The sequence below is a fragment of the Solea senegalensis genome, linkage group LG10 (genome assembly GCF_019176455.1).
Source record: "Solea senegalensis isolate Sse05_10M linkage group LG10, IFAPA_SoseM_1, whole genome shotgun sequence".
NCBI classification, from domain to species: domain Eukaryota; kingdom Metazoa; phylum Chordata; class Actinopteri; order Pleuronectiformes; family Soleidae; genus Solea; species Solea senegalensis.
The window spans coordinates 24,709,656-24,737,343 of NC_058030.1; the positions used below are offsets into that span (position 1 = coordinate 24,709,656).

The following is a 27,688-nucleotide window of genomic DNA, read 5'->3' on the forward strand; positions in this document are numbered from 1 at the left end:
TGCAGATTTGATAAAACACCTTCTCTAACAGAAAACTGCTGTTGTGTTACAGTTTTCTCTCGTGTGATTGGTCACTGGACTGAACACAGATCCACATCAGACGTCCTCCAGGAAACAGGAAGGAGATTTTCAATCAACTGAGAAGTAACTCTTTAAAGTGCTTTCAATATGATGCAGTGATAAGTTAGTGAGGATAACTAATGACAACAACAAAGAGAAAAAGTGCCTTTTATAAATAATGTTTACAGTTTACAGTATAAAACAAGTTATTTCACTCAAATGAACTCTGTAAGTGTCTGTCTGTCTGTGAGCTGACACAGACAGACAGACAGTCTGTTTCTCTCTCAGAATGGCTGAAGTCCAGCAGCTGAGTGATTGTGTGGAGGAAGATGAGGACAGAGCAGAGTCTCCAGGACCCAGCGGTCTGTCTGTGAAGAGTAACCAGTCTATGGGACACCCTCCAGGCTTCAGTCATGAACCTGGAGCCTCAGAGACAAAGTAAGAGACAGTGTGTCCAGTGAAGCATGTTAGCAGCAGATCATTCCAGGTGGCAGTAATGCATCATTCAGCTGTTTGATCAACTGTCATAAAAACTTTGATTATGAGGAAACTTGTAATCAATGCACTTAGAACAAGACAACAACACACTTGGTTGTGTGATAAACACAAATGCAAAAAATAGAATAAATGAAAATAATAATATGAACAAATACAAACAGAAGGTCGGGCTAATCTTTTAGTGAATTAAATTAGAATCCGTGAAATGAATTACTAATAATTATCAAAGAGAGAAAATAAAGCTGACATGGACTTACTTAGTCATTTCAACTCATTCTTCATATTTCTGAAATAATGGACCAGAAGTTGTCACAGGCTTGGAGTCGCTGTCCGTCTAAAACTCACTCCCAAAGTTTTTCCCTTCGACATTCGACAAAATAATTGTAATGAGCTAACATTTGTCAGATTCTAAACGTTAGATACTACAATTATTTTGTCAGATGTCGACGGGGAAAACTTGGGGAACAAGTTCCAGACGGACAGTGACAGTGACGGTCCATTGAGCTGTCACTCCAAAACTCAGTAGCCAATCAGCAGGCAGCTTCCTAAGGCCTGCCCACTAACAAAAAACCACAGCACAAAGTGTATTTTAAAACAATAAAATACAATATTTTTGAATGATTAAATTGATATTTTTGCTTCGTGAAAAGTGTTGTTTGAAAATATTGACACAAATCTAATTCCATAGAGTCTGTTGTGCATTAAGAGTTCAAATAAGACTGTAGCAAAGTGAAAAATAAAGCTTTTTTTGTAAGTCATCGTGTACATCTTCCTTCTCTTGACCTGTTTCCAGTGGTCAAGTGCCTCATAAAGTTGGTTCTGTGTTTAAATATAGGTCATGTGATCCTGCGTAATCACTAAATCAGAAGCAGAAACCAGTTATTTAAGGATAGTGAGTCATTAAAAGTTTTTCACATTGAGCTGATGTTCAGGAAATTGCTGTCTGAGACCCCTGTACAAAACAGCACTCGCATTACGTCAATCCGTTTGTCAATGGCGGCAGCGGTTTCACTGTGGTGTAGCACAGCACAGAGGCTCCCGCATAATGATGAAGGTTTCCATGGATATTTGCATGTATTGGAAAGTTGATACCTATTGTTATAACATTGGTTATAATGGAGGCTCTGTTGCAATGGGGCAATTACTTTAAGTGCACTGTTGCGGAGACTGGGGGGAGGGGGGCGAACGGGCTGGATACAGTGAGTGTCCTATCCACGCAACAACGGTGAGGTAAATGTGTCCTTTCTGAATGATTTGCCTGAAAGACGCAGGACTAACAACATCACTGTGGAGGTCACTGATACTGAGGCTGCTGTCTGATCCAAGTGTCTTTAAAGAGAACATCATCAGTGATGGATGTGATGTTTGTGTTTGCAGAGGTCAGAACCAGAGATGGAGAGCAGAGTCTCCAGGACCCAGCGGTCTGTCTGTGAAGAGTGACTGGTCTATGGGACACCCTCCAGACTTCAGTCATGAACCTGGAGCCTCAGAGACAAAGTAAGAGACAGTTTGTCCTGTGAAGGAGTCCGATTCATAAAAGTGTAGGTTCATAACCAAACCTGAGTGTCCTCACAAAGACAGAAACACACACACACACACACACGTGAAGTAAATGTGTGTGTGAGGAACTGATTCAGAATCTGATGAAACTGATCAATGAGTCAAACCATTGACGTGGCAGAGAGTAGGGCTGGGTAGCAATCAAAAATGTTTGATACCAGTTACAACACGTAAACTTATATAACTTACACTGTGTGCATATTAATGTCCCCGACATGTCAGCAATAAACAAATGTCTTCACAGACACATGTCCACCTGTCCCTGACATGTTAGTAATAAATAAATGTCTTCACAGACACATATCCACCTGTCCCTGACATGTCAGTAATAAATAAATGTCTTCACAGACACATATCCACCTGTCCCTGACATGTCAGTAATAAAGAAATGTCTTCACAGAGACAAGTTTGCTGTTTCTGTGGACGAGCGCATGTCCTGCTGTCCTCTGTGTCAGGACTTCCTGAAGGATCCAGTCTCCACCAGCTGTGGTCACCGGTGCTGCAGATGCTGCATCTCCTCATACTGGGACCAGTCTGGTCCACCAGGAGACTCCTGCTGTCCCCAGTGTGGGAAAAGACCCAGGACAGGACGTGGACTACAGGGCATCAGTGTACAGAGTAAGACTCATAAGGATAGCAGCTCCCATCAGCATTAGCAGACTTTAGAAATGGAAAAACAGGAGAAAACAGTTTAAAAGTTAAAAATGTTCCTCATGTTAACTCGATGATGGAGTTTTTTCGCTGCTGCCCCCTGCAGGTTGAAGAAATGAAAGTTTACTCTCATTTTGCTGCTTTTCTCTCATGATTGTTCTCTTGTATGCAGATGATACTCTTTCCTTCACAATCATCACAGTTCTTCTAGAATGTTTTCAGTCTTTCAGAAAAAAGTTATTCAATTCATTACAGTGAAAATGTAGTTTTTCATTTGACAACAAACAACATAAAACAACAACGTCACAGAAAAACATGACACTGAAGAAAACAATCCTCAGCTGCTCAGATTCTTTGTCTCTTGTCTTTCAGCAGATGTTGGTCTGCAGGAGGTTCTAGATGAACATAAGATCAGTCTGAGGAGGAGATTTGAACATGTGACTGAAGGAACTGATGCAAGAGGAAGTAGAACCCTCCTGAACAGGATCTTCACTGAGCTCTACATCACAGAGGGACAGAGTGAAGAGGTCAATACTCAACATGAGGTGATGCAGCTGGAGACGACCTCCAAGAAGAAGATGGTCCAGGACACTCCCATCAAGTGCTGCGACATCTTTAAAGCCTTACCTGACCAGCAGGGGAGCATCAGAGTCGTCCTGACCAACGGCGTCGCTGGTGTTGGAAAAACCTTCTCGGTGCAGAAGTTCACTCTGGACTGGGCCCAGGGTTTGGAAAACCAGGATGTGAATCTGCTGATTGTGCTTTCGTTCAGGGAGCTGAACCTGATCAGAGATCAGCAGCACAGTCTTCTCACGCTGCTCCATGTTTTCTATCCAACATTAGAGAAGGTCAGAGCAGAGAATCTCGCTGTCTGTAAACCTTTGTTCATCTTTGACGGCCTGGATGAAAGCAGACTCTCACTGGACTTCAGCAGCAGGATGCTGGTTTCTGACGTCACACACAGGTCATCAGTCAACGTGCTGCTGACCAACCTCATCCAGGGGAATCTGCTTCCCTCGGCTCTCATCTGGATAACTTCACGACCTGCAGCGGCCAACCAGATACCTCCTACATGTGTTGACAGGGTAACAGAAGTACGAGGCTTCACTGAAGACCAGAAGGACGAGTACTTCAGGAAGAGATCCAGAACTGAAGATCTGTCCAGCAGAATCATCTCACACATCAAGACCTCCAGGAGCCTCCACATCATGTGTCAAATCCCAGTCTTCTGCTGGATCAGTGCAACAGTTCTGGAGCACATGTTGACCACAGAGCAGAGAGGAGAGCTGCCCAAGACCCTGACGGACCTGTACTCACACTTCCTGCTGGTTCAGACAAAGAGGAAGAAGAACAAGTACGATAAAGGATGTGAGACGAGTCCACAGGAGCTGATGGAGGCCGACAGGGACGTTCTTCTGAAGCTGGGGAGGCTGGCCTTTGAACATCTGCAGAAAGGAGACATCATGTTCTACCAAGAAGACCTGGAGCGGTGTGGTCTTAGTGTGACAGAGGCCTCGGTGTACTCAGGAGTTTGTACAGAGATCTTTAGAAGAGAGAGCGTGATCTTCCAGAAAACAGTCTACTGCTTTGTTCATCTGAGCGTTCAGGAGTTTCTGGCTGCAGTCTACATGTTCCACTCTTTCATCAACAGGAAGACAGAGATACTGCAGGACTTCAGACAAGAAGATCATGACAGGAAGAGATTTGACTATTATGATGATGATTGTGATGATGATGAAGATGATGGTGGTTACACTTCTCTAGATGTGTTCTTGAAAGAAGCCATGAAGAAATCACTTCAAAGTGAAAATGGTCACCTGGACCTGTTTGTTCGCTTCCTTCATGGACTCTGTCTGGAGTCCAACCAGAGACTCTTAGGAGGTCTGCTGGGTCAGACTAAGAACAGTCCAGATATCATCCAGAGAGTCATCAAGAACCTGAAGAAGATGAATACAGAGGACATCTCATCTGACAGAAGCATCAACATCTTCCACTGTCTGACAGAGATGAACGACCAATCAGTGCATCAGGACATCCAAGAGTTCATTAAGTCAAAGAACAGAGAAAAGGAACTCTCTGAGATCCACTGCTCAGCTCTGGCCTACATGCTGCAGATGTCTGAGGAGGTTCTGGATGAGTTGGACCTGAACAAGTACAACACAACAGACGAGGGAAAACAGAGGCTTATTCCAGCTGTGAGAAACTGCAGGAAGGCTCGGTGAGTTCAGACATGATCAATAACATAATCAGTCAGTGATGATTATCAAATATTCTTCTCATTCTTCTCACATGTGAGTCAGTTTGTTTTTTGTTTTTCTGCTCATGTTTTAAATGATCAAAGTTCAAAGTGCAGATTTATCAGCTGCTTGTGATTCTTGCTTTGAACTGAATGAAAACACTTATTTACTGTAAATTCTTCATTGTTAACTTTCTCTTCATGTGACTTTGATTTTTTTGCTTTCACCTAAACCTGATTAGACTCCAACACGGGTCAAAGCAAACCCAAAGACCTGATCAGAACCAGTCCGTGTTCAGATCCAGAGAAGTCTGCTGACATTACATTAAGACACAGAGTAGTCGAGTGATGTTAGCTGGTTAATAACCATCAGCTGTGAAGTCGGTGCTGATCGGGTCTGTGTCTCTGGGCCGGGTCGGACCAACATGTCTGAGTTTCACATGAGTCCAGGTCCCAGGTGTGTTTCACACACTCAGACTGTGGACATGATGGACGCCTCACTGGGACTCCATGTTCATGTAGAACATGAAAGATGTTTCATGTCAAACACAACAAGAGAAGATGTTGATGAAAATGTCAACATGTCTTCTCATGTGTGTTGTTTTTCTAGACTGGATCATTGTGAACTCTCAGAGACTCTGTGTGAAGTCCTGGTCTCAGCTCTGAACACATGATCAAACACTGACTGGTTTCAAGCAGCAACTTCTCATCTTTTATTCTTTATTCAGGTTGAGGGGCTGCAGATTGTCAGAGTTCAGCTGTTCTACTGTGGTCTCAGTTCTGAAGTCCAACTCCTCCCACCTGAGAGACCTGGACCTGAGTTGGAACCATCTCCAGGATTCAGGAGTGAAGCTGCTGTGTTCTGGACTGGAGAGTCCACATTGTGTACTGGAGACTCTGAAGTGAGTTCACTGACTGAAGCTGCCGTTGTTTTTTTAATCTTTCATTTTATTAACATTAAACTCATTTGTTTCTCTCTCTCTAACACACACACACACACACACACAGTCATTGTCTAAAGTCTCATCTTTTATTCTTTATTCAGGTTGAGTCACTGCAGTTTGTCAAAGATCAGCTGTTCTTCTCTGGTCTCAGTTCTGAAGTCCAACTCCTCCCGCCTGAGAGACCTGGACCTGAGTGAGAACTATGGTCTGCAGGATTCAGGAGTGAAGCTGCTGTGTTCTGGACTGGAGAGTCCACATTGTGGACTGGAGACTCTGGGGTGAGTTCACTGACTGAAGCTGCTGTTGTTTTTTTAAACTTCATGAACATTAAACTAGTCTTGGTCTGATATTTGATATTATCGTATATCACGATATTTGCCGTCAGAGTTGATATTTTTCACGATATCTAATATTGAACGGCCGCCGTGCATTTTCAGGATTTTATTTTGAAAAGAAAATCCCAGTGGAAGTGGATTTGTCTGTGTGATGCACGAAGCGCTTGATACAGCGACCTGATGACGGACTTAGTTGCTCAGAAAAATTTTGTCAGTATTTTGGATCTAAAGCAGGAGAGAATTTGAGCGAGATCATGTGTCGGGTGTTGATGAAGCAGCATCACAAACCTGCGCTCTCACCTCAGATCTATCATCCTGCACAGTTTGCTCCACTCGACTCCACAACATCAGCTCGGGAGGAAACTTCCAGCAGCAGCGCGATCAGCTAACCCACAATACTCAGAGCATTTGTATGAAAGAATGAATGCACCACTGCTGTAACCTGCTACCTTATCAAAGCTATTGTTCTGTTTCATACGCTCATAAAAACATCATTCAAAATGACACTTTTTATTTATAGCATCAAATCATCCAATATCTAGATATTTAATTTTGATATCATGCAAGTTTACATTAAACTCATTTGATTCACTGATGAATGTGTGAAACACACATACACACACACACACACACACACCATTGTTCCACCATTTGGGAGCCAGGACAGCGAACAGTCTTGAGTTTGTTGAATGCCTCTGCGATCCTCTCAGTGAGGAGGCAGCAAGCCAGTTTGCCGATGCAGAGCGGAGTGGGCGGGCTGGGGTGTAGGTTTTGATCATGTCCTGGATGTAGGCTGGACCGGATCTGTGTAGCATGGAACGCTAGGAAGAAAGGAAGAAGAGAGACAGGTCTGTAGTTATTTACTTCCTACCGGTCAAGGGTGGGTTTTTTAAGGAGTGGGGGTCACTCTGGCCTCTTCAAAGGTGACATCGAATGCTCGTATCACACATATATGTTAGTTATAGAGGTCTACTCACATATATTAACTTGTTTTCATGGTTAAAATCCTCCTAGTCGCTGCAAAGGAGCCGATCGAAATATCTCCTCACTGACGCTTTCAGACCAAAATCACACCCCCAGAACGTGGACTGTGTTGTGATTAGCCAGCCAACGAGAGCTTTCCCTCTGTTCTGTAATTGGCCAGGTACCTGGAAGTGACGTAGTTGGTAGGCCAGCTCTCAGATACACAGCTCCCCCTCTGGCACGGTGGATACTCTGCATCTCAGCAGCTACAACGAGAGTAGTTCTTCTTCTTCTGCGGTTGAATGTACGCAACCGGATGTGCCCGGACTAGTGCCCGCACCAGGAGGCGCTACAGTGGTGAGAGGAGTGGTGAGGATTTCTGATGACGACATCAAATTACGGAAGTGCCGATCCGCTTCGCAGAGCCCAGGAAAACAATAAAACCCTATTTTCTCAGCAGTGGCTGAACTTTTTGTTCTGAAACTTTAGGGTTTCATAAACAAGGTAATGACGCAGATACACACACAAACACAGCGTTAATTGGAGCTTCCGGTCTATGTCGCCTTTAAGAGAGTCAGGAAAGCAACCAGATGATAGAGGTGTGTTAATGAGAAGGGTGAGGAAAGGAAGAAGATCAGAAGCAATTGACTGAAGAAGGTGAGAAGGGATAGGGTCAAGGGGGCAGAAGGTGGGGCGGGCAGAGGTTATTGGGGAAAGAACTTGATCATGAGATAGATTGGTGAAAGAGAATAGAGAAGGAAATGAATTTGTGGTTGTTAGAGTGGTGAGATCAGCAGTGGGGTTGAGAAAGAAGAGCCAATGTCATCTACTTTTTTTGTGAAGTAGTTAACAAAGTGAATTGGTAGAAGGGAGGAGGGAGGAGGAGAAGTGTGGGGGTTCAAGGAGGTTAGAGAAGATCGAGAAAAGTTTTTTGGGGTTAGAGAAAGAGGATCGAATTTCAGTCTGATGGAAAGATTGTTTGGCTGCAGAGATAGAGACAGTGTAGGTGGAGAGAAGAGAATGATAGGAAACCAGGTCGTCAGGGTGTTTCAAATTCCTTTCTGCTGCCCGTATCGTGGCTCTCTCAGCACGCAGACCACCAGTCAGACAACCACGGAGCTGGGGAGGACTTACGAACCTGGCGTGAAGTAAGAGGACAGAGGACAGAGGGAGTCAAGAGAGGAGGACAGAGTAGAGAGGAAGGTGTCAGTGGCAGAGTTGGGATGCATGAGGGAGAAGGAGTCAGCTGAAGGAAGTGCTGATAGAACAGTTCAATAAAATTCAATTTTATTTGTATAACGCCAAATCATAACATACATTATCTCAAGGAACTGTACATAGACAACATCATCTTTTATTGATGATGTTGTCATCAATAAAAGATGACAACACACAATGATCAAACAGTAGGCATCAGTGGAGAGAAAAATACTCCCTCTTAACAAGAAGAAATCTCTGGCAGAACCAGGCTCAGAGATGTGCAGTTGGGGTGAAAGGAAAATGGGGGACAGAGGGGAGGTGGGGGACAGAAAGGGGGGAGAGAAAGGACGGAAGGGAGATGAGGTAGAGACAGAAGAGAGAGAGAGACCAGGAGCAGAATCACAACAACGGTATCAAGTTACAAGTTTATACAGTCAATGATGACATGTTTATAGCAATACAATGCGATTTATATAAGCAGCAGCAGAGAGTGTTGAGAAAAAATATACTGATATCGACTTTTAATTATAGCACAATAATACTGGTGAGTATATGTATGATAGCAATATCCTCGAAAACTGGATCTGGATCCTGCAACCTGCAAGATGAAGATACAGAGAGAGAAAGATAGAGAGGAAAGGAAGGAAAGACACAAACTAGGGCGAGAAAGAGACAAGGTTAATGACATATAAAAAGTCATATTCATACCCTGAGAGTGAGCGAGTGATAGAGTGAGTGTGAGTGCACCACAGGTAATTCCCCCAGCAGTCTAAGTCTATAGCAGCATAACTAAGGTTTCCCTGAACCAGCTCTAACTATAAGCTTTATCAAAAAGGAAAGTTTTAAGTCTAACTTTAAATACAGAGAGAGTGTCCATCTCCCGAACTGTCATTGGGAGCTGGTTCCACAGGAGAGGAGGAGCCTGGTAATTGAAGGCTCTGCCTCCCATTCTGCTCTTACAGACTCTGGAAACCACAAGTAAACCTGTATTTTGGGACCTAAGTGGTCTGTTAGGGTGTAGGGTTAAGGTTAAGGTAAGACTAGGTCTTTCAGGTATGAAGGGGCCTGACCATTAAGTGCTTTGTACGTGAGGAGGAGGATTTTAAATTTAATTCTAAACGGTACAGGGAGCCAGTGTAGAGAAGCTAACACTGGAGTTATATGGTCTCTCTTTCTAGTTCCTGTCAGAACTCGTGCTGCAGCATTTTGAATTAACTGAAGGGTTCTCACAGACTTGTTGGAACATCCTGATAATAAGGAGTTACAGTAATCTAATCTAGATGTAACAAAATCATGAACTAGTTTTTCAGCGTCCTTTAAGGACAGAATGTTGCTAATTTTCATAATGTTCCGCAGGTGGAAGAAGGCTGTTCTGGAAAGTTCTATGTGTGAATCAAATGACATTTCCTGGTCAAAAATAACTCCAAGGATCCTCACAGTAGAACTGGAAGCCATGGTGATGTCATCTAAAGTGACAATTTGATCAGAAAGTTTTACTCTGTGATGTTTAGGGTATAATGACCTCAGTTTTTTCTGAGTTTAAAAGTAGAAAGTTATAGCTCATCGAGGACTTAATGTCTCTGAGACATTCCTGGAGATGAACAACCTGATTTATTTCATCCGGCCTCATTGATAGCCAAATGCATTGCCTCAGAGCAATGCATTTGGCTGGGGTACAGAACGCGACAGAATCTTCTGTCACAGTTGGGGGGGAGCATTTGGCATCCTCACCCGGAGCACCTTCAGCTGCATGTTGAACCTCCTTGTTAGATTCCTGTTCAGACTTCTTTGTCTTTGTCTTCCTGAGTCTCCTGTTTAGACTCCTTTGTCTTTGGAAGACAAGTCTGAAGTGTCTGCCGCTGAAGCTCCCGCTTCAAAGTGAATGCTGTTTTTTTTTTTTTAAAAAAAAACCCACCTGATTAGAAGCTGGTTGGTTACAGCTGTGTTGGCCGCTCCCATGTAGCCAGTGAAACTTCACACCTGGTGATGGTGATGGCTCAAAAGCAAGTAGGTCAAAACAGCAACAATAACAACTTTCTCTTTGACTTAAAAGATAAAATATCAATAACAAACTTTCTCCTTAACAAATGACAAATCAAAAGTCAAACAACCCAGCTAGATACAATAGCAATTAATGAAAAAGCAACCAAATAAGAAAGACCTACTGAAGTGATATGTAGGTCTGATGCTGTGTTGGCCACTCTCCTGTAGCCAATGAAACTTCACACCTGGTGATCCAATCAAATCCAACTTTATTTATAAAGCACTTTACAACAACAGCTACAACAAAGTGCTGTGCAACAGAGATAAATAAGATAAATAAAATATAAGAAAACACATCATAGGCCTAGACAACAAATAATAAAACAATAAAATACTGTAGAAAGTATTAACAAAAAACACAAATTAAAAAGTCATACAATAAAACTATAAAAGATAAAAACCAATGTCTCATACTAGGTTGAAAGCCAAATGGTAAAAATGGGTTTTAAGATGTGTTTTACAAGTGTACAGTGAAGGGTCGTGTCTAACATGCTGTGGAAGATTGTTCCACAGTCTTGGCGCAGCGACCGAAAAAGCTCGGTCTCCTCTGAGCTTCCGTTTAGATTTTGGTATCTGCAGGAGCAGCTGATCAGCTGACCTCAGAGACCGGGCAGGAGCGTAAGGATGAAGCAGCTCAGAGAGGTATGGCAGGGCAAGACCATTTAAGAAAATCTTAAAATAAACTCTAAAATGCACAGGCAGCCAGTGGAGTGAGGCTAAAATAGGCGTTATGTGTTCCCTAGAACAGAAATAGATAGATGAGGTCTCCTTCTGCTTTAAAGGTTCATAAATCTGGTGTCACCGGCGTAACAGTGGAAGGAGATACCATGTTTTCTAAGAATGAAACCCAAGGGAAGTAAGTAAATTGAAAAAAGCAAGGGCCCTAAAATTGAGCCCTGTGGGACCCCACATGACAGGGGCGCAGATGAGGATTCTGAACCTTAGACACATAGCCTTACACACATAGTTCTGTCTGCCAGATATGACCTGAACCATTGCAATGCAGTACCACTAATACCCAATTGGTGCTGTAAATGAAACAGTAAAACGTTGTGATCCACTGTAACGAAAGCAGCGGTCAGGTCAAGCAGGACAAGCACACCAACGTGACCAGAATCAGTAGCCTGGTGATGGTGATGGCTCAATAGAAACTAGGTCAAAACAGCAACAATAACAACTTTCTCTTTGACTTAAAAGACAAAATATCAACAACAAACGTTCTCCTTAACTAAACAGACAAGTCAAACAACCCAGCTAGATACAATAGCAATTATAATGAAAAAGCAACTAAATAAGAAAGACCTACTGAAGTGATACTTGGCTTAATTCCAGTAGTCCTGTGAGATACCCAGAAAGTCCAAAATGCACACTCGTACGTTTGAACTTATCAGGATCAGTTTTATGTCTAAAAGCTTGACTCTCGGAGTCCTCCCTAATATATCAGTCATGTTGTTGTGGTGATGGTGCTGTATATGCTTGTCTCAGGGGGCCGAACAGTGACCTGAAAGGAAAAAAACTCTTCTTGTCTTTCGTGGTCAAATATAAAGAAAAACTTACCAAATGAGAAAAGATGTTTTCTTTCAAAAGGTTTTTCCAGTTCTATTGTCTTTCTTGTAAAAACCTACGGAGCCCCTAAAGGGACATCGAAAAAAAACAAAAAACTAAACGTTTCAGGTGCGCACGAGAAAGTATCTTGTGCGAACGAGAAAGTATTGTATGCGCGCGTGATGTCTGCGAACGCAGTTTTAAGATCATTTGAGGTGTGAAATTAGTCATTTAGAATTCAAAAAATGTGGTTTGTGTATTAAGATACAACGTATTTATAGTTTGGCAGCGACAGTATCGGAGGTGATCAGCCCCGCGTCAGCAGACACTCGCTGCGTACAGTGCGTGGGGCAGAGCAGCGTTACCTCAGCCTGTACTGATGAAATGATCCGCTGACATTGCTGTCATTAGATGGTGATCGATAGATTTGTTGTTGACCCGTTATTTTGTTTTTAATGTAAACGTTTCGACCCGACAGTTTGAAAGTTTGTATATTATTAATGTTTTATTTATTTTGACTTTGAATGTCAGCTGAGATTGGCACAACATCCCTTTTAGCCATTTTAGGAGGGAAAAGTCAACACCATGTCTTAGCCACAGTCCGTAACAATACATCCATGTCCGTAACTTACATGGCTGAAAAAAAAAAATCACAACACCTCATTGGCCCAAGAAGCTCAGGTGACCTTCACTGAACATACAACTTCAAAATAAAAGCACAGAATAATAATACATGAGAACACATATTTCTATAAAATATATTAATAAATTAAGTTAAATATTTAAAATGAGAAAATAATATATACGCATTTATTAAGAGCATTTGTTATTATTTATTTATTGTTCATTTATCAACACTGTGTGATGAGGCTTAATCTAATGACAGCGATGTCAGCGGATCATTTCATCAGTACAGGCTGAGGTAACACTGCTCTGCCCCACGCACTGTACGCAGCGAGCGCACGAGATACTTTCTCGTGAGCACAAGATACTTTCTCGTGAGCACGAGATACTTTCTGGTGCGCACGAGATACTTTCTCGTGTGCACCAGAAACGTTTAGTTTTTGGTTTTTTTTCGATGTCCCTTTAGGGGCTCCGTAAAAACCGGTACAAAAGAATGAATAAAAAAAAGAAAAGAAAAAGAAAGCAACTACATCTCAAAGTTGTTGTTTTTTGTTGAAAAAGAAAGTAAAGTTAAAAGAAAATATTCCAAGTCCTTCTGTGTAGGAGATCAGAGGGTCAAAGATTCTCCCTGCTTTTCAATCTACTAGTTCTAGTTTTGCGGCCTTATTTATACACTGAATCCTGGTTAGCTCCCACATCACGTGACATTACATCAACTTTTCAAAGACGTGTGGAGAGGTCACCAAGTTTCAGAAGAGTGACTTCTAGCCACACCGAGTTCAACCAGTTCACTATGCATCTCATGAGAAGTAGCAACAAAACGAGAGTTACAGATGTAACTAAGGTTCGATGAATTCTGGATGACCGCCAGAGACGTTATGAAATACCTGGATATCCACCACGCGCATGCGCAGATCGAGACGTAATACCAACAAAGTCACGTGACCTGGGTGATGCAAGCGACCTGTATAAAGGAGGCTGGCACCCAGAGATCGTCTCCTACAGAATCTTCTCGTCAATTCTTCTCCGAGCAATAAACTCTGGCGGTCATCCAGAATTCATAGAACCATAGTTACATCCGTAACTCTCGTTCTATTTCATTCTTCCTGACCAACACAGACGGTATAAAATACCTGGATGACCCGTACCAACAAAGTCACGAGGAATCCGTTCACACTGAAATTCAGTTGCAGACCAAAGAAACAGACAGTACAGCCGTCGCCACAGGATGGGGTGTGGCCACATTAACCCTGTAGAAGCGGGCAAAGGTGCAGGAAGAAGCCCATGCATCTGCAGCACAGATGTCATTCAGTGGAACCCCCTTCAAAACAGCCCACAACGTGGAGACGCTTCTGGTCGGGTGACATTTCACTGGAGGGATCTGCAGGCCCTTAAGCCTGTAGGCATGAGAAATGGCATCAACAACCCAATGTGAGAGCCTCTGTTTAGACAAGGCACAGCCCTTCCTGTGCCCACCATGACACACAAGTAGAACTTCGGATTTACGAAACCCAGCCGAAACCTCTATGTACTGTCTCAGAGCTCAAACAGCACAGAGTAAGTTGGAATCAGAATGTAGACCCTCCATCCCTGACTCCGGGGCAAAGGCTATCAAACTGATTGGTTGGTTAACATGAAAAGCAGAAAGCCTCTTAGGGAGGAAAGAGGGGTTTGGCCACATGGTAACCCCTCCATCAGAACTCCAACGCAAACAGTCCCCAGCAATGGACAGGGCATGAAACTCACCAACCCGCTTTGCAGATGTAATGGCAAGAAGAAAAGCAGTCTTACCAGACAGCCATCTGAGATCAGCATGTTCCAGGGGCTCAAATGAAGGAGAGCACAGGGCTTTCAGGACGACCAACAAATCCCATGAAGGCACCCGAACAACATGTGGAGGCCGTAACCGGAGCGCACCCTTCAAGAACCTGTTCACAAGAACATGTGAGCCCACAGATTGAACATTCACATGGGCATGTCGACCCGAGATAGCAGCCACATATACTGTACCTTTATATTAGAGACAGAGAGCCCCCTATCTAACAGCATTGGCAAGTACCTAAGAAGTGCAGGCAGAGAACAATGCTCTGGGTTCACATTCTGATTACCACACCAAACAGAAAAGAGTTTCCACCTGTTGGCATACAGCAGTCTAGTCGAGGACGCACAAGCGTTGGTTATGGCCTCGCCAACAGCCTGATCGCACAAATTTATCAACGAGTCCGGCCCTTCAGGGGCCAAACATGCAGCTGACGGTGCTCCGGGTGAGGATGCCAAATGCTCCCCCCCAACTGTGACAGAAGATCCTGTCGTGTTCTGTACCCCAGCCAAATGCATTGCTCTGAGGCTCGCAAGGCGAGGTGAGGCCCATTGAAGGAGTCTCTGAGCCTCCCGTAGCGAATGTAGTTCCCCCATGGTGGTTAACATGTCGAGGTGTTGTCCGACCGGACTTCCTCCCTTCCAAAAAAGGGAGGAATTGTCTGAGGGCTAAGTGCGCCGCACGCAGCTCAAACACATATATGTGCTCGAGGACTCCAGGTGTCCCTGACCGTTCTGTGGTTCCACACAGCTCCCCAGCCTGAGAGGGAGGCGTCCGTTATCACTTCCTCCCGCCAAGAAGGAAGAGAGCCCAAGGGAACACCGCTGGAGAGATAAAGCCTGCTTCTCCAAGGTTTGAGAGATCGAAGGCACCTGCATGAGACCATCACAGTTCTGTCCTGGTGCTTCCTGGGATCGAAGCCCAACCCATTGAGCCACACCTGCAAGGGACGGAATGAGAGGAGTCCCAAAGGAATGACCGTCGCTGCTGCTGTCAGTTTTCCTAGCAGCCAGAGAAACAGACCGTATGTCAGCCTCGTGCCTCTTTGCATACGAGAGACAATGCTGAGAATGTTGTCTACCCTCTGTGGGGAGGGGGAGGCCTTCATCAACATTGAGTCGAGGACAACCCCGATGAACACGACTCGCTGGCTGGGAACCAAACAGCCCTTTACAAAATTCACAGTAAGACCTAACTGGGTCACATGATTCAACACAATCACTGTGCCGTAGATGGCCTACTCGCGGGTGAATATGAGCCAGTCGCCCAAGTAAGGATCTGAACACTGCTGCTCTGCAGAAGTGAAGGTGATCTTCACACCACAGGAGGAAGCGTCATGGAGAGGAGAAAGATATCCTGGCTCCATTTCACCAAACAGGCAGAAAATTCTGCCGCTTGTTGTCAGTGCAATGCGTTAATATCGTGTAAGTGTACTGTGTACCAAGAATGTCATGTGTTTCACCGCCTGCGTACGAGTGCTAACGTTTCTGGTCAAAGCTCAAATTCTGTACCCCCGGTCACCTCCACAAGACCGGGCAGCAGCAGCCGGAAGGTTCCGTCAGCAATGTACACACCGTAGTAAACCCGTGCTTTGTCACCGGGGCTGAGTGGAGATACTAAGTGGGAACGAAGCACGCCAACTGGAGAGGGAAATCAATACTTACCTGGTGATCTGCACAGCGGGCATGAGAGCCGGCTACGTAGCCTCTGAAGGGCGAACCCGCAGCTCCAACCAGTGAGATTACGATGCTACTGGCGTAGGTGACAAAAAAAAAGCAACAATCCGTGCTCTAAAGGCGAGAAGATGAAAAGGAGATGATCTCTGGGTGCCAGCCACCTTTATACAGGTCGCTTGCGTCACCCAGGTCACGTGACTTTGTTGGTATTACGTCTCAATCTGCGCATGCGTGTGATGGATATCCAGGTATTTCATACCGTCTCTGGCGGTCAGGAAGAATGAAATAGAACACAAGATAAGAATCAAACAATTGAAGATATCGAATCACTCAAGCAACAGAAACAAACATTAAAAGTTACAATATTCTTTAAACAGCCTATGTAGACTCATTTTAGATTTAACCTCATAATAGGGAACAAAAACAGTTACACTTCTAGACAACAACACACACACACACACACACAGTCGTCTAAAGTCTCATCTTTTATTCTTTATTCAGGTTGAGTCGCTGCAGATTGTCAGAGATCAGCTGTTCTTCTTTGGTCTCAGTTCTGGTGTCCAACTCCTCCCACCTGAGAGACCTGGATCTGAGTGAGAACTATGGTCTGTGTGATTCAGGAGTGAAGCTGTTGTGTTCTGGACTGGAGAGTCCACATTGTGGACTGGAGACTCTGGGGTGAGTTCACTGACTGAAGCTGCTGTTGTTTTTTTTAAACTTTAATTTTATTAACATTAAACTCATTTGATTCTCTCTCTCTCACACACACACACAGTCATTGTCTAAAGTCTCATATTTTATTCTTTATTCAGGTTGAGGGGCTGCAGTTTGTCAAAGATCAGCTGTTCTTCTCTGGTCTCAGTTCTGAAGTCCAACTCCTCCCACCTGAAATACCTGGACCTGAGCTGCAACCAGGATCTGCAGGATTCAGGAGTGAAGCTGCTGTGTTCTGGACTGGAGAGTCCACATTGTGGACTGGAGACTCTGGGGTGAGTTCACTGACTGAATCTGCTGTTGTTTTTTTAAACTTTCATGAACATTAAACTAGTCTTGGGCTGATATTTGATATTATCGTATATCATAACATCCAATATCCAGAGATTTCATTTTGAAGTCTACATTAAACTCATTTGATTCACTGATGAATGAGTGAAACACACACACACACACTTCACCTAGTACGTTTGAACTCATCAGGATCAGTTTGATGTCTAAAAGCTTGACTCTGAGTCTGCTACTCTCGGAGTCCTCCCTAATATATCAGTCATGTTGCCGTGGTGATGGTGCTGTACATGCTTACCTCAGGGGGCGACCGGTGACCTGAAAGGAAAAAAACTCAAATATAAATATATATTTGACAGATTGAAGATATCAAATCACTCAAGCAACAGAAACAAACATTAAAAGTTACAATATTCTTTAAACAGCCTATGTAGACTCATATTAGGTCAGGTCAGGAGTGAGATGTGGTTGTATTGCGAGACTGCGCAAGATTGTGCAATCAAACCAAACATGGTGGCGCGCATCTAGCACAAACACTTCCACATCGTAAGGTAAGGTAAGGTAAGGTAACTTTATTTGTACCTGAGGGTAGATTTGGTTGCAGGTAAAAAGAGCGGGCTGCATACACACAATACACAGACTCAGAGCCGGATTAAATAAATGGACTATACTAGGCAGACTGTATTTTTTGGGCCCCCCTCCATCGATGTTATTTATGAATTGAAATCTGAAACTTACCAAAGTTACTAATAAAAGTTAATTCACATAGCGTCTTTGGTTATGAGTTGGTTCTTTGTATGCCAAAATAAGTCATGTGTCGTATATTAAACAGTCTATCAGACTATTTTTGGATCTTTATTACCGTATTTATACGTTACTACAAGGCTCTATTAAATGCTATTAAATTATCCTTTTCTTATCCATTGCAAGTGTCATTGTTAAGGCAGTAGTACCAGTAAATCACCAATAGGTGTCAGCATTGCTATGCAAGCTATTGTATTTTACAGACAATCTTAAATAAATGTGTTGATTAAATTGAATAGTTTAATAAGTAGTCAAATATACAAAGATCAATAAAATCTGCAGTAATAGAAACTGTGCTGTCGTGGTAAAGAGATTTATTTTCATGGACAAGCATCACCTCTCTTCCATTTTCTGGTATTCAACACTCGGCAGCTCAGCTCCTGGTCTAGACTGTTCAGCAGTTTTCTCCACTGGTCTGGAGGTTTCTCTGGATGGTGTACTATGCAGTGTTGTTTTTGGAAGCCATTCTAGATTTAGTCTTAGTTTTAGTCTTTGGACTAAAACGCTTATTAGTTTTAGTAACGTTTCAGTCATTTCTATATGTGATAGTTTTAGTCCAATTTTAGTCGATGAAAACTCAAAAAAGTTTTAGTCAGTTTTAGGTTGATGAAAATTCTCTAAGATGACAGTGCTTATGTTTTTATGAGTTACTGATGTCTGCAATGGATTTCATACTTGACCAGGCTGAGCCCACGTTGTTAGCAGCCATTTTATTTTCCAGAATTGTTTTGTAGTCCTTTTTAGCTCCAAGGATTTCAATTTTAAAATATTTTGTGGCTTTCTTAGCCTGTATGCAGGCTTTGACGGATTTAGTGACCCATGGCTTATTATTAGAATACATTTTTACCCTTTTGCATGGGATGATCATGTCTCTACAGAATGCTACATAAGAATATATTACATCGACTAACTGATCTAGGTCTTCCCCAGAAGCCTCTATGAACATGTCCCAGTTAGTACAGTCGAAACAGGCCTTTAGACACTGCACAGACTCTTCAGTCCGATATTTAATGTCCTTTGTAGAGACCTTTTCCCTCTTCAGAACAGTTCTGTATATGGGCATGAGATGCACACAGTTGTGGTCTCCATGGCCCAGAGAAGGTAGCGGAAGGGACTTATATGCCTCCTTTACTGACCCATAGCATAGGTCAAGAGTCTTGTTCCGTCTGGTGGGGCAGGTTACATATTGGAGAAAGTTGGGGACCGACTTCTTGAGGGAAACATTTTTGAAGTCACCCAATATAAACGCCGGAGCCTCAATGGAGATAGATTGCAGCTTTTGTACCATGTACCCATGAGGACACACTGCAACAGGAGAACTTTATCTGCATCTGCCCACTGTTTTGCCTCTGCTACGCGCTCAAACAAAATGAAAAAAAGTGTTCATTCAATTTTGGCACAAGGCGCAGACTCGCCGGCAGATCTCTGCCCTCACGCTCGGCTGCAAACCCTGACGCACCAACAGACGTTCTATCGCGGTCTGAAACCCTCAGTTTTGTCCACTCGACTTCTAACTGCAACTCCAACAGCTCATTTTGCTGCTCAAACGAGAGCACACCAGTCTGCCTCACCAACACCGGCTTCATCACGGCCGCCGCCTCAGCAGGTTCTTTCTGCAACACACCTCTCTCAAATAACGATAACAAAACAAACATTTTTAGCTCATAATTACGCAATCCCTCTTGTAACACTATCTCATAGTACTCAGCAATTTCAACCAACTGATCCTTTTTTCTGATCCTCAGTCAGATCCTTACTGATAGACACACAATTGAGCACACAAAAGCCCCCCGGTTAATTCCCCTAACTGCCTAACCTAGATTTTACTAAACTTACCCTAGTCTTCATGCGGTTCTGCAGCGGGCTGATACACACAGGCGACCCCACGAGTGCCCCCGAGAAAGTTGCCAAGGCAACCAACACTAGCCGCTCCCCACAACACTACAAAAAAAAAAAAAAACTGACACAATCCCAAAGGAGAAAGTGTCCTCAAGCCTAACGGGAACCACCGGAAATGTGCATCGACTCAGTAACTCACCGACCTCTGACTGGTGAAAAGAAAAAAACTCTCCTTGACCTGCAAACAAATCAAACAAATTCATTACAATGGACGAGCCCCCATTTGTCAAGACTGGCTCAGATGACTTGACAGGAACAACAGGAACAAGAGAGATGCCGGCAATTTAACATTTATTTATAACCAAAATAATAATCTAAACCAAATATAACCTATATCTGTAATCAGGTGAATCAGTTGTAAATGCAGGTGCATGGATGTGTGTGAGTGTTGGATGTGAAACTAAGAACAAAACAATGTGAGCTGCAGGACGCCAGGCTGGAAATGGTGAGAGAGAGCGAGAGCACGGCTGGACTGTTGGGCTTTAAAGGCACAGCCTTGGTAACTGCACACACCTGTGATGCATAGGCTTGATTGCCTGCCTGTGTAAAACAAAGAGAAAGGGAGAGAGGCACACCTACACAACCCCGCCCACTCCGGGTCGTCACATATGTCATACACAGTTTTACAAGTGGAGGGGGTGTGTGCTCTGGAGTGGATATACACAACTGTAATGAAGAGCTGGGGAAACTCACGGGGCAGGTAAAAGGGGCGCAACATCACTGACAAAAGTTCCACATCAGGGGTACAGATGCGTTCTCTCACTGTTACCAAAGTACAGTGCCTTTGGTTAATGTAAAGGCATTTCTCTGGAGTTCATCCAATTTGTTTCTTATGGACTGGATGTTCCCCAGGATCATTTAGGGCAGCGGAAGCCGGTTGGACCGCATCTTCCTCAGTCGTAGCCGGACGCCTCCACGCTTTTTCTTCTCACATTTCGTTCCACCGGGCCCAACGTCTAGGAGGGAGACGACAGGAAGGCCAGCGACCACGTCCGATTGTCCTACAATTCTAACACTTTAAACAAAAGGAGTTGGTCAAGGGCCGAGGCAGCGAGCAGCGAGGAACGGACTTCAGTGTTAACAACCAGTTCCCGAAAAAAAAGATCCTGGAGCGACGCAGGAGACTGTTCCCACTGAGGAGAAAGTTTATTGCTGGCAGATCCCGGGCAGTAATTGCAGTGGACAAGCTCTATGTCAACGGTCAGTTATACCGGGACTAAGACGGAACCCCCTGTCTCTATTAAACACACAGAAAAACCAATATATCGCCCACAATAAATCAATACGATAAAACAATAATTAAACCCGCACTCAAATTATTCCCCCACTCCCTCATCTAATTCGTCACTAACTTCACAATCATTATTATCGTTATTTTTGTCACTATATTCCTCTATGAGTTTTTCATGTTTATGTTTTTATGTTTTTCTATGGTCATGTATTTCTAGAAGATATTATGTAATTATCTACAACATGTATCCTGTAATTAATGACCACATCAAAACAAGGTCCCTGCATATAACGGCACAAACACATGCACTCTCTCTCTCTCTCACACACACACATACACACATACCGAACACGTACAACTCACGCACATACGTACATCCACATACAGGCTGTAGTATTGCAGGTTATCAGATAGACAGACGCATGCACATGCACATAATACACACACGAACATGTCACAAGCACGTAGATACATACACACACATCCACATACAGGCTGTATTCACACACATAGGCTATCAGACAGGCACACATACGTGCATACACGGGCACACACACCCTATCCTAGGCAACAGCACGTGCACATCTGCGCACAGAGAACACACACAGGTTACACTAGATAAATAGATATGGTTAATAAGACACTCAATACACTCAGACTTGTCACTTGGAATGTGTTGTGATTGGCCAGCCAACGAGAGCTTTCCCACTGTCCTGTGATTGGCCAGGTACCTGGAAGTGACGTAATAGATAGGCCAGCTCTCAGATACACAGCTCCCCCTCTGGCACGGTGGCCCAAATTAAGCTTGTCATTGGTGCCAACTGCAGTCTGCGGCAGCCTGTGGCCAAGTGGAAAGGGAAATTGTCTTGAAACTGGAAGGTGGCCGGTTCAAGTCCCCACCAGGTCAAAAGTGCTGGGGTACCCCTGAGCAAGGTACCCAACCCCCAAGAAAGAAAACCTACTGGAATTAGAACTACAACATAAAATAAAAACATTAGAGACTGCCTATGCTGCATCCCAAGATGAGAACTTGCTGAATAATGTAAGAAAATTAAAACTCGAATTAAACAAAATAATAGAAAGGAAAACGCAGTTCGAACTGGAAAAATTACGCTTGGAAAACTTTGAACATAACAATAAATCCAGTAAATACCTAGCTAACTAACTTAAATTAAACAAAGAAAAAACATCTATCCACTCCATATAAGACTCAGACGGTAAACTAACCCATGCACCGGAAGAAATAAACAACATTTTTAGAGATTTCTATAAAAACTTATACTCATCAAACAATAACTCATCAAATACAGACATAAACACATTTTTAAACTCCATAGATCTACCAAAACTTAATAATGAACAGGTTAAGTCTATGGAGTCCCATATCACAATAGCTGAACTGGATGAGGCCCTACACCATATGCCAAACAGGAAAACCCCAGGACCAGACGGAATCCCAGTGGAATTCTACAAAACATTTTGGTCCATACTAGCACCAACATTCTATAAAATGATAATAAAAATCAAGGAAAGTAACACTCTCCCCACACACATAAATACAGCACATACAGTGGGTTGCATAAATATCCGCACCCCTTCAACTTTTTGACATTTTGCCATGCTGGAACCACAAACATAAATATATTTAATTGAAATTTCATGTGAAAGACACACACTAAAGAACACACAATCATGAAGTGAAATGAAATTTATACATGATTTTGAACTTTTTTTATGAATAAAAAACTGAAAAGTGGGGTGTGCAAAAGTATCTACCCCTTTTCCTCTTTGTGCAACCAATTGCCTTCAGAAGTTGCCTGATGATTTCTGAATGATCACATGTTGACCTAATGACTAAACAGAGTCCACCTGTGTGTAATCTAATCTCAGTTCAAATATAGCTGCTCTGTGAAGGTCTCAGAGGTCTGTTCAGAGAATATTGGGGAGCAGACAGCATCATGAAGTCCAAGGAACACACCAGACAGGTCCGGGATAAGGTTGTGGAGAAGTATAAAGCTGGTTTAGGCTATAAGAAGATTTCCAAAGCTTTGAACATCTCTCGGAGTACTGTTAAATACACTATCCAGAAATGGAAAGAGTATGGCATCACTGCAAACCTACCAAGACAGGGCTGTCCTCCAAAACTTACTGGCCGAACAAGGAGAGGACTGATCAGGGCTGTAACCAAGAAGCCCATGATGACCAACTATTAATCGTACACTGCACAAATCTGGCATTTATGGAAGAGTGGCTAGAAGAAAGCCATTCCTAAAGGAAACACATAAGAAGTTCTGTTTGCAGTTTGCCAGAAGCCACATGGGTGATACAGCAAACATGTGGAAGAAGGTGCTTTGGTCAGATGAGACCAAAATTGAACTTTTTGGCCAAAATGCAAAACGCTATGTTTGGCGTAAAAGAAACACTGCACATCACCCTGAAAACACCATCCCCACTGTCAAACATGGTGGTGGTAGCATCATGCTCTGGGGGTGCTTCTCTTCAGCAGGGACAGGGAAGCTGGTTAGAGTTGATGGGAAGATGGATGGAGCCAAATACAGGGCAATCTTGGATAAGAACTTGTTGGAGTCTGCAAAAGACTTGAGACTGGGGCGGCGGTTCACCTTCCAGCAAGACAATGACCCTAAACATAAAGCAAGGGCAGCAATGGAATGGTTGAAAACAAAAAATATCCATGTGTTAGAATGGCCAAGTCAAAGCCCAGACCTAAATCCAATTGAGAATCTGTGGAAAGATCTGAAAACTGCAGTTCACAAGCGCTCACCATCTAATCTAACTGAGCTTGAGCTGTTTTGCAAAGAAGAGTGGGCAAACTTCCAGTCTCAAGATGTGCAAGGCTGGTAGAGACATACCCCAACAGACTTGCAGCTGTAATTGCAGCAAAAGGTGGTTCAACAAAGTATTGACTCAGGTGGGTAGATACTTTTGCACACCCCACTTTTCAGTTTTGTATTTATGAAAAAAGTTCATTTCACTTCACGATTGTGTGTCCCTTAGTGTGTGTCTTTCACATAAAATTTCAATTGAATACATTTATGTTTCTGGTCCTAGAATGGCAAAATGTTGAAAAGTTAAAGGGGTGCAGATACTTATGCACTGTATCTATCTCCATCTCAAACCTGAGAAAGACCTGTCACTCCCATCCAGCTATCGCCCCATCTCACTCATAAACGAAGATTTTAAAATCATCTGCAAAGCATTAGCAAGTAGACTGGAAACGTATCCACCCAGACCAGACAGGATTCATTAACAGGGATATCCCGATACAACTTTTTCACCTCCGATACAATACCGATATTGCAGCCTTGAGTGTTGGCCGATACCGATATTGATCCGATACAATATCAGCACGAATCATACAAACTTTAATGACATATTTTGTAGTGTGAATGTTAGAATAGACTTGATCAAGTGAAATTACGTAAACAGAGAACAACCTACTGTCAGCAACAGTAGGTATGAGAAAAACTGACCCATTTATTATTAACCAATGGTTACATCAATTTTAACCTTCAACATAAGAATATTGGATTTTTGGCCATCTTAATTTCATACACTCTATGGTTTATTTCCTCAGGAGGAAAGTACCAAGTGCTAATGGGGGTGTTTTCAGCGCACCCGTGTTTCACAGGTAACAGCGTGTCTTCAGGGAACTTGTTTTCACTATTTTGGATTAGCCCAACCCATACAGGGGGAGTGACTCATCGCGCAGGTAAACCCGGAGCCCAGGGACCAGCCCCGCAGACGTACTTAGTTCCATGTGTGGAGCTTCAGGACACATTTAAAACACAGAAAGCTCTTGGCATGGCTGGTTTTTGGGGTATAATTAACAAACAGAGGATGTTGAAAGTCTAATCTAAAGTCACTTCTAATGAAAGGTGCAGAAAAAGCATAAGTAAACTGGAAATTCCTACTTGCTACAATGCAAACATTTTGATTCGGAAAAACTTCATCTTCTGGATCAAAATTTTATACAGTTCACCAAGTGCCTCTGTCAGGACAGATTATCAAACTTCTCCAAGCTTCACCCTCCCGAGAGGCACCAGACAAGGTCCACTCACTCCATCACTATTTGCCATATTTATTGAACCACTTGCAGGACGTGGGGGATCTGGTCTTGTACGCTCGGCCTGGGGGATGTCCGGGTGGCATGGCTACAGCCCATCATGATGCACCTCCCTGAAGGTGCCGTGGTGGGCGGCGGTTTGCCTACCCAGCGGGGGTGACTGGTGGGCATCAGCACTCCTTGATGTTTGGTGGAGCCCCTCGCTGGGGCACCGCGGGGTCAGGCGTGGCAAGTCCTTCAACCTCTGGCCCCGCCTCAGGTTGGGGGATCTGCCCTGGACCGGCTCGTGGGTCTGCCTGTCTTCCGTCTCCGGGGGCCCTCTTGGCTTGGGGCCCTACGTGGGCCTCTGCCTGTCCCTCACTGGGATGGGGGCGTGTGGTCGGTCTCTGGTGGGCAGTGGAGGTTGCTCGGTGGGCGGTCTGGGGGGGCTCAGCTTTCTTCGGTGGTGGGCTGGCCCCGCCCTCGGGCGCTGGCGGGCTCTGGGGGCCTCTGCGGCCTGCCTGGGTGGCACGGCCTCTGTCCTGCTCCCTCAGGTTGCCCACAACACAAAATCATAAAACAAATAAATAAAAATACTGCAGTTCCGATTATCACAGACTCGCCCTGTGCATAAAAAATCTGTCCAACACCACAAGGCATGCAGTCAACCATATTACATGTCCTAGGTACTGGGCAGGACAGGTTAAAATAAATAAATAAATACATGATTTGACACAAAAAACAGTTACACTTCTAGATCCTGTCAACAACATACACACACACACACACACACACACACACACACATACAGTCATTGTCTAAAGTCTCATCTTTTTTCTTTCTTCCAGGTTGAGTCGCTGCAGTTTGTCAGAGATCAGCTGTTCTTCTCTGGTCTCAGTTCTGAAGTCCAACTCCTCCCACCTAAGAGACCTGGACCTGAGCTACAACCATCTGCATGATTCAGGAGTGAAGCTGCTGTGTTCTGGACTGGAGAGTCCACATTGTAGACTGGATAATCTGAAGTGAGTTCCCTGACTGAAGCTGCTGTTGTTTTTTTAAACTTTCATTTTATTTACATTAAACTCATTTGATTCTCGCACACACACACACACACACACAGTCATTGTCTAAAGTCTCATCTTTTTTCTTTTTTCCAGGTTGAGTCGCTGCAGTTTGTCAGAGATCAGCTGTTCTTCTCTGGTCTCAGTTCTGAAGTCCAACTCCTCCCACCTGAGAGACCTGGACCTGAGTGAGAACGGTCTGCAGGATTCAGCACTGAAGCCTCTGTGTGATCTTGTGCAGAGTCCAGACTACAGACTGGAGACTGTGAGGTGAGTAAAGTGTTAGAGTCAGTGTTGTTCTAATCACAGTCAGAGCAAAGATCCAGTGTTTCCTCAGTGAAGCTGTGAGAGCAGAATAGTGACAGGCTTCATGGTTGGACACAAAGACACAGAGAGACAACAGTCGGCCAATCAGACGAGCCACGAGCTGCTGGTGATCATGTGATCACAGACTAGAGCCGAGCGCCTGACATGATGACGTCCATCAGCTGTTTGTAGTTTGACTTTATCACTGATGATGTGAGTTTAGTGTGACTGCAGTCTGCTCTACACACACACACGTCTGTGGTTTGGCTTTTTGGACGCAGTTCCATGAAGACCACTTGTGGTCACACGTGTCTAGACAGATTTCGTCTGCCAGTTGTGAGCTGATGACACTGCTGGACATGTTGTGATTTAAAAAGGGAAGTAAGCAGGACGTGTCTTTCATCTGCCACATCAAGTGTCCGTGGCCGTCCACGATGGTCAACGTCGCCCGTGTCTTTGTGCTTCTTCCAAAGATGTTGAACGGCACACGTTGAAACCTCAGTCTGCTCTGAAGTCTTTGCTGATGTCGCTCAACGACCTTGTGTCTTGTTGCTCTTGTCAGTGTCGCCATAGTGTTTGACCTGTGACATGAAAACGTCTTCCACAACCTCACCTTGGTAGCAGAGTGTGGCTGTTGCTCATCCAATGTTCAGTCTTATGGGTGAATCAAACACCTGACTCTAATCCTACAGAAGAACTGATGCTGGTCTGAAGGCAGAGGGCGCTCACACCAACTATTGTATACATTCAAAAATACACAGTTACTCTATAATGACATCATCTAAACTATTAGTGTTTGGTGAATGAGTGAATGTAAAGTAAAGTGATGAATGTGAAGCAGCTCTTAACTGGACTGAAGTCTCTGCTGCTTCACTGACTCACTGCTGTGACTCTGACTCTTCTCCTCTGTCGTCTTCTCTCAACAGGTGGAAGAAGAAGAAGTGATGATGATCTTCATCCTGAGTCCTGCTCTGTGACGCAGCTTCAGCAGATCTGGAACAAACATCATCTGAAGGACAAAAGTTTTTCTGTGACGTCACTTTTAATGTGGTCAGCTCGGTCCTGTCGTCCTGAACCTGTGATATTGTTGAGGAATTCTGGATTATTTGAAGAATGCTGGATTATTAGTTAAGGAATGCTGGATTAATCAGAGATTTTCACCCATGTC

General features: G+C 43.8%; 1 protein-coding gene across 1 annotated transcript; it reads left to right on the forward strand.

Annotated features, from left to right (window-relative positions):
* On the forward strand, positions 1 to 27,534 carry LOC122775613 (NACHT, LRR and PYD domains-containing protein 12-like). The gene is made up of 12 exons (XM_044035640.1): positions 1 to 183; positions 312 to 498; positions 1,936 to 2,055; positions 2,519 to 2,736; positions 3,142 to 4,987; positions 5,734 to 5,907; positions 6,051 to 6,227; positions 16,656 to 16,832; positions 16,967 to 17,143; positions 26,002 to 26,175; positions 26,311 to 26,484; positions 27,447 to 27,534. Exons 2-12 carry the CDS (start codon positions 350 to 352, stop codon positions 27,463 to 27,465), a joined length of 3,405 nt encoding a protein of 1,134 aa, XP_043891575.1. The 5' UTR covers positions 1 to 183; positions 312 to 349; the 3' UTR covers positions 27,466 to 27,534.
* The last annotated feature ends 154 nt before the right edge of the window (positions 27,535 to 27,688 follow it).

Excerpts from the sequence above, each read along its gene's own strand:
- LOC122775613 (XM_044035640.1), top strand. The coding sequence starts at position 350 with ATGGCTGAAGTCCAGCAGCTGAGTGATTGTGTGGAGGAAGATGAGGAC. Across the intron at positions 499-1,935 it reads CCTGGAGCCTCAGAGACAAA|AGGTCAGAACCAGAGATGGA; the intron begins GTAAGAGACAGT and ends TTGTGTTTGCAG. Across the intron at positions 5,908-6,050 it reads TGTGTACTGGAGACTCTGAA|GTTGAGTCACTGCAGTTTGT; the intron begins GTGAGTTCACTG and ends TTCTTTATTCAG.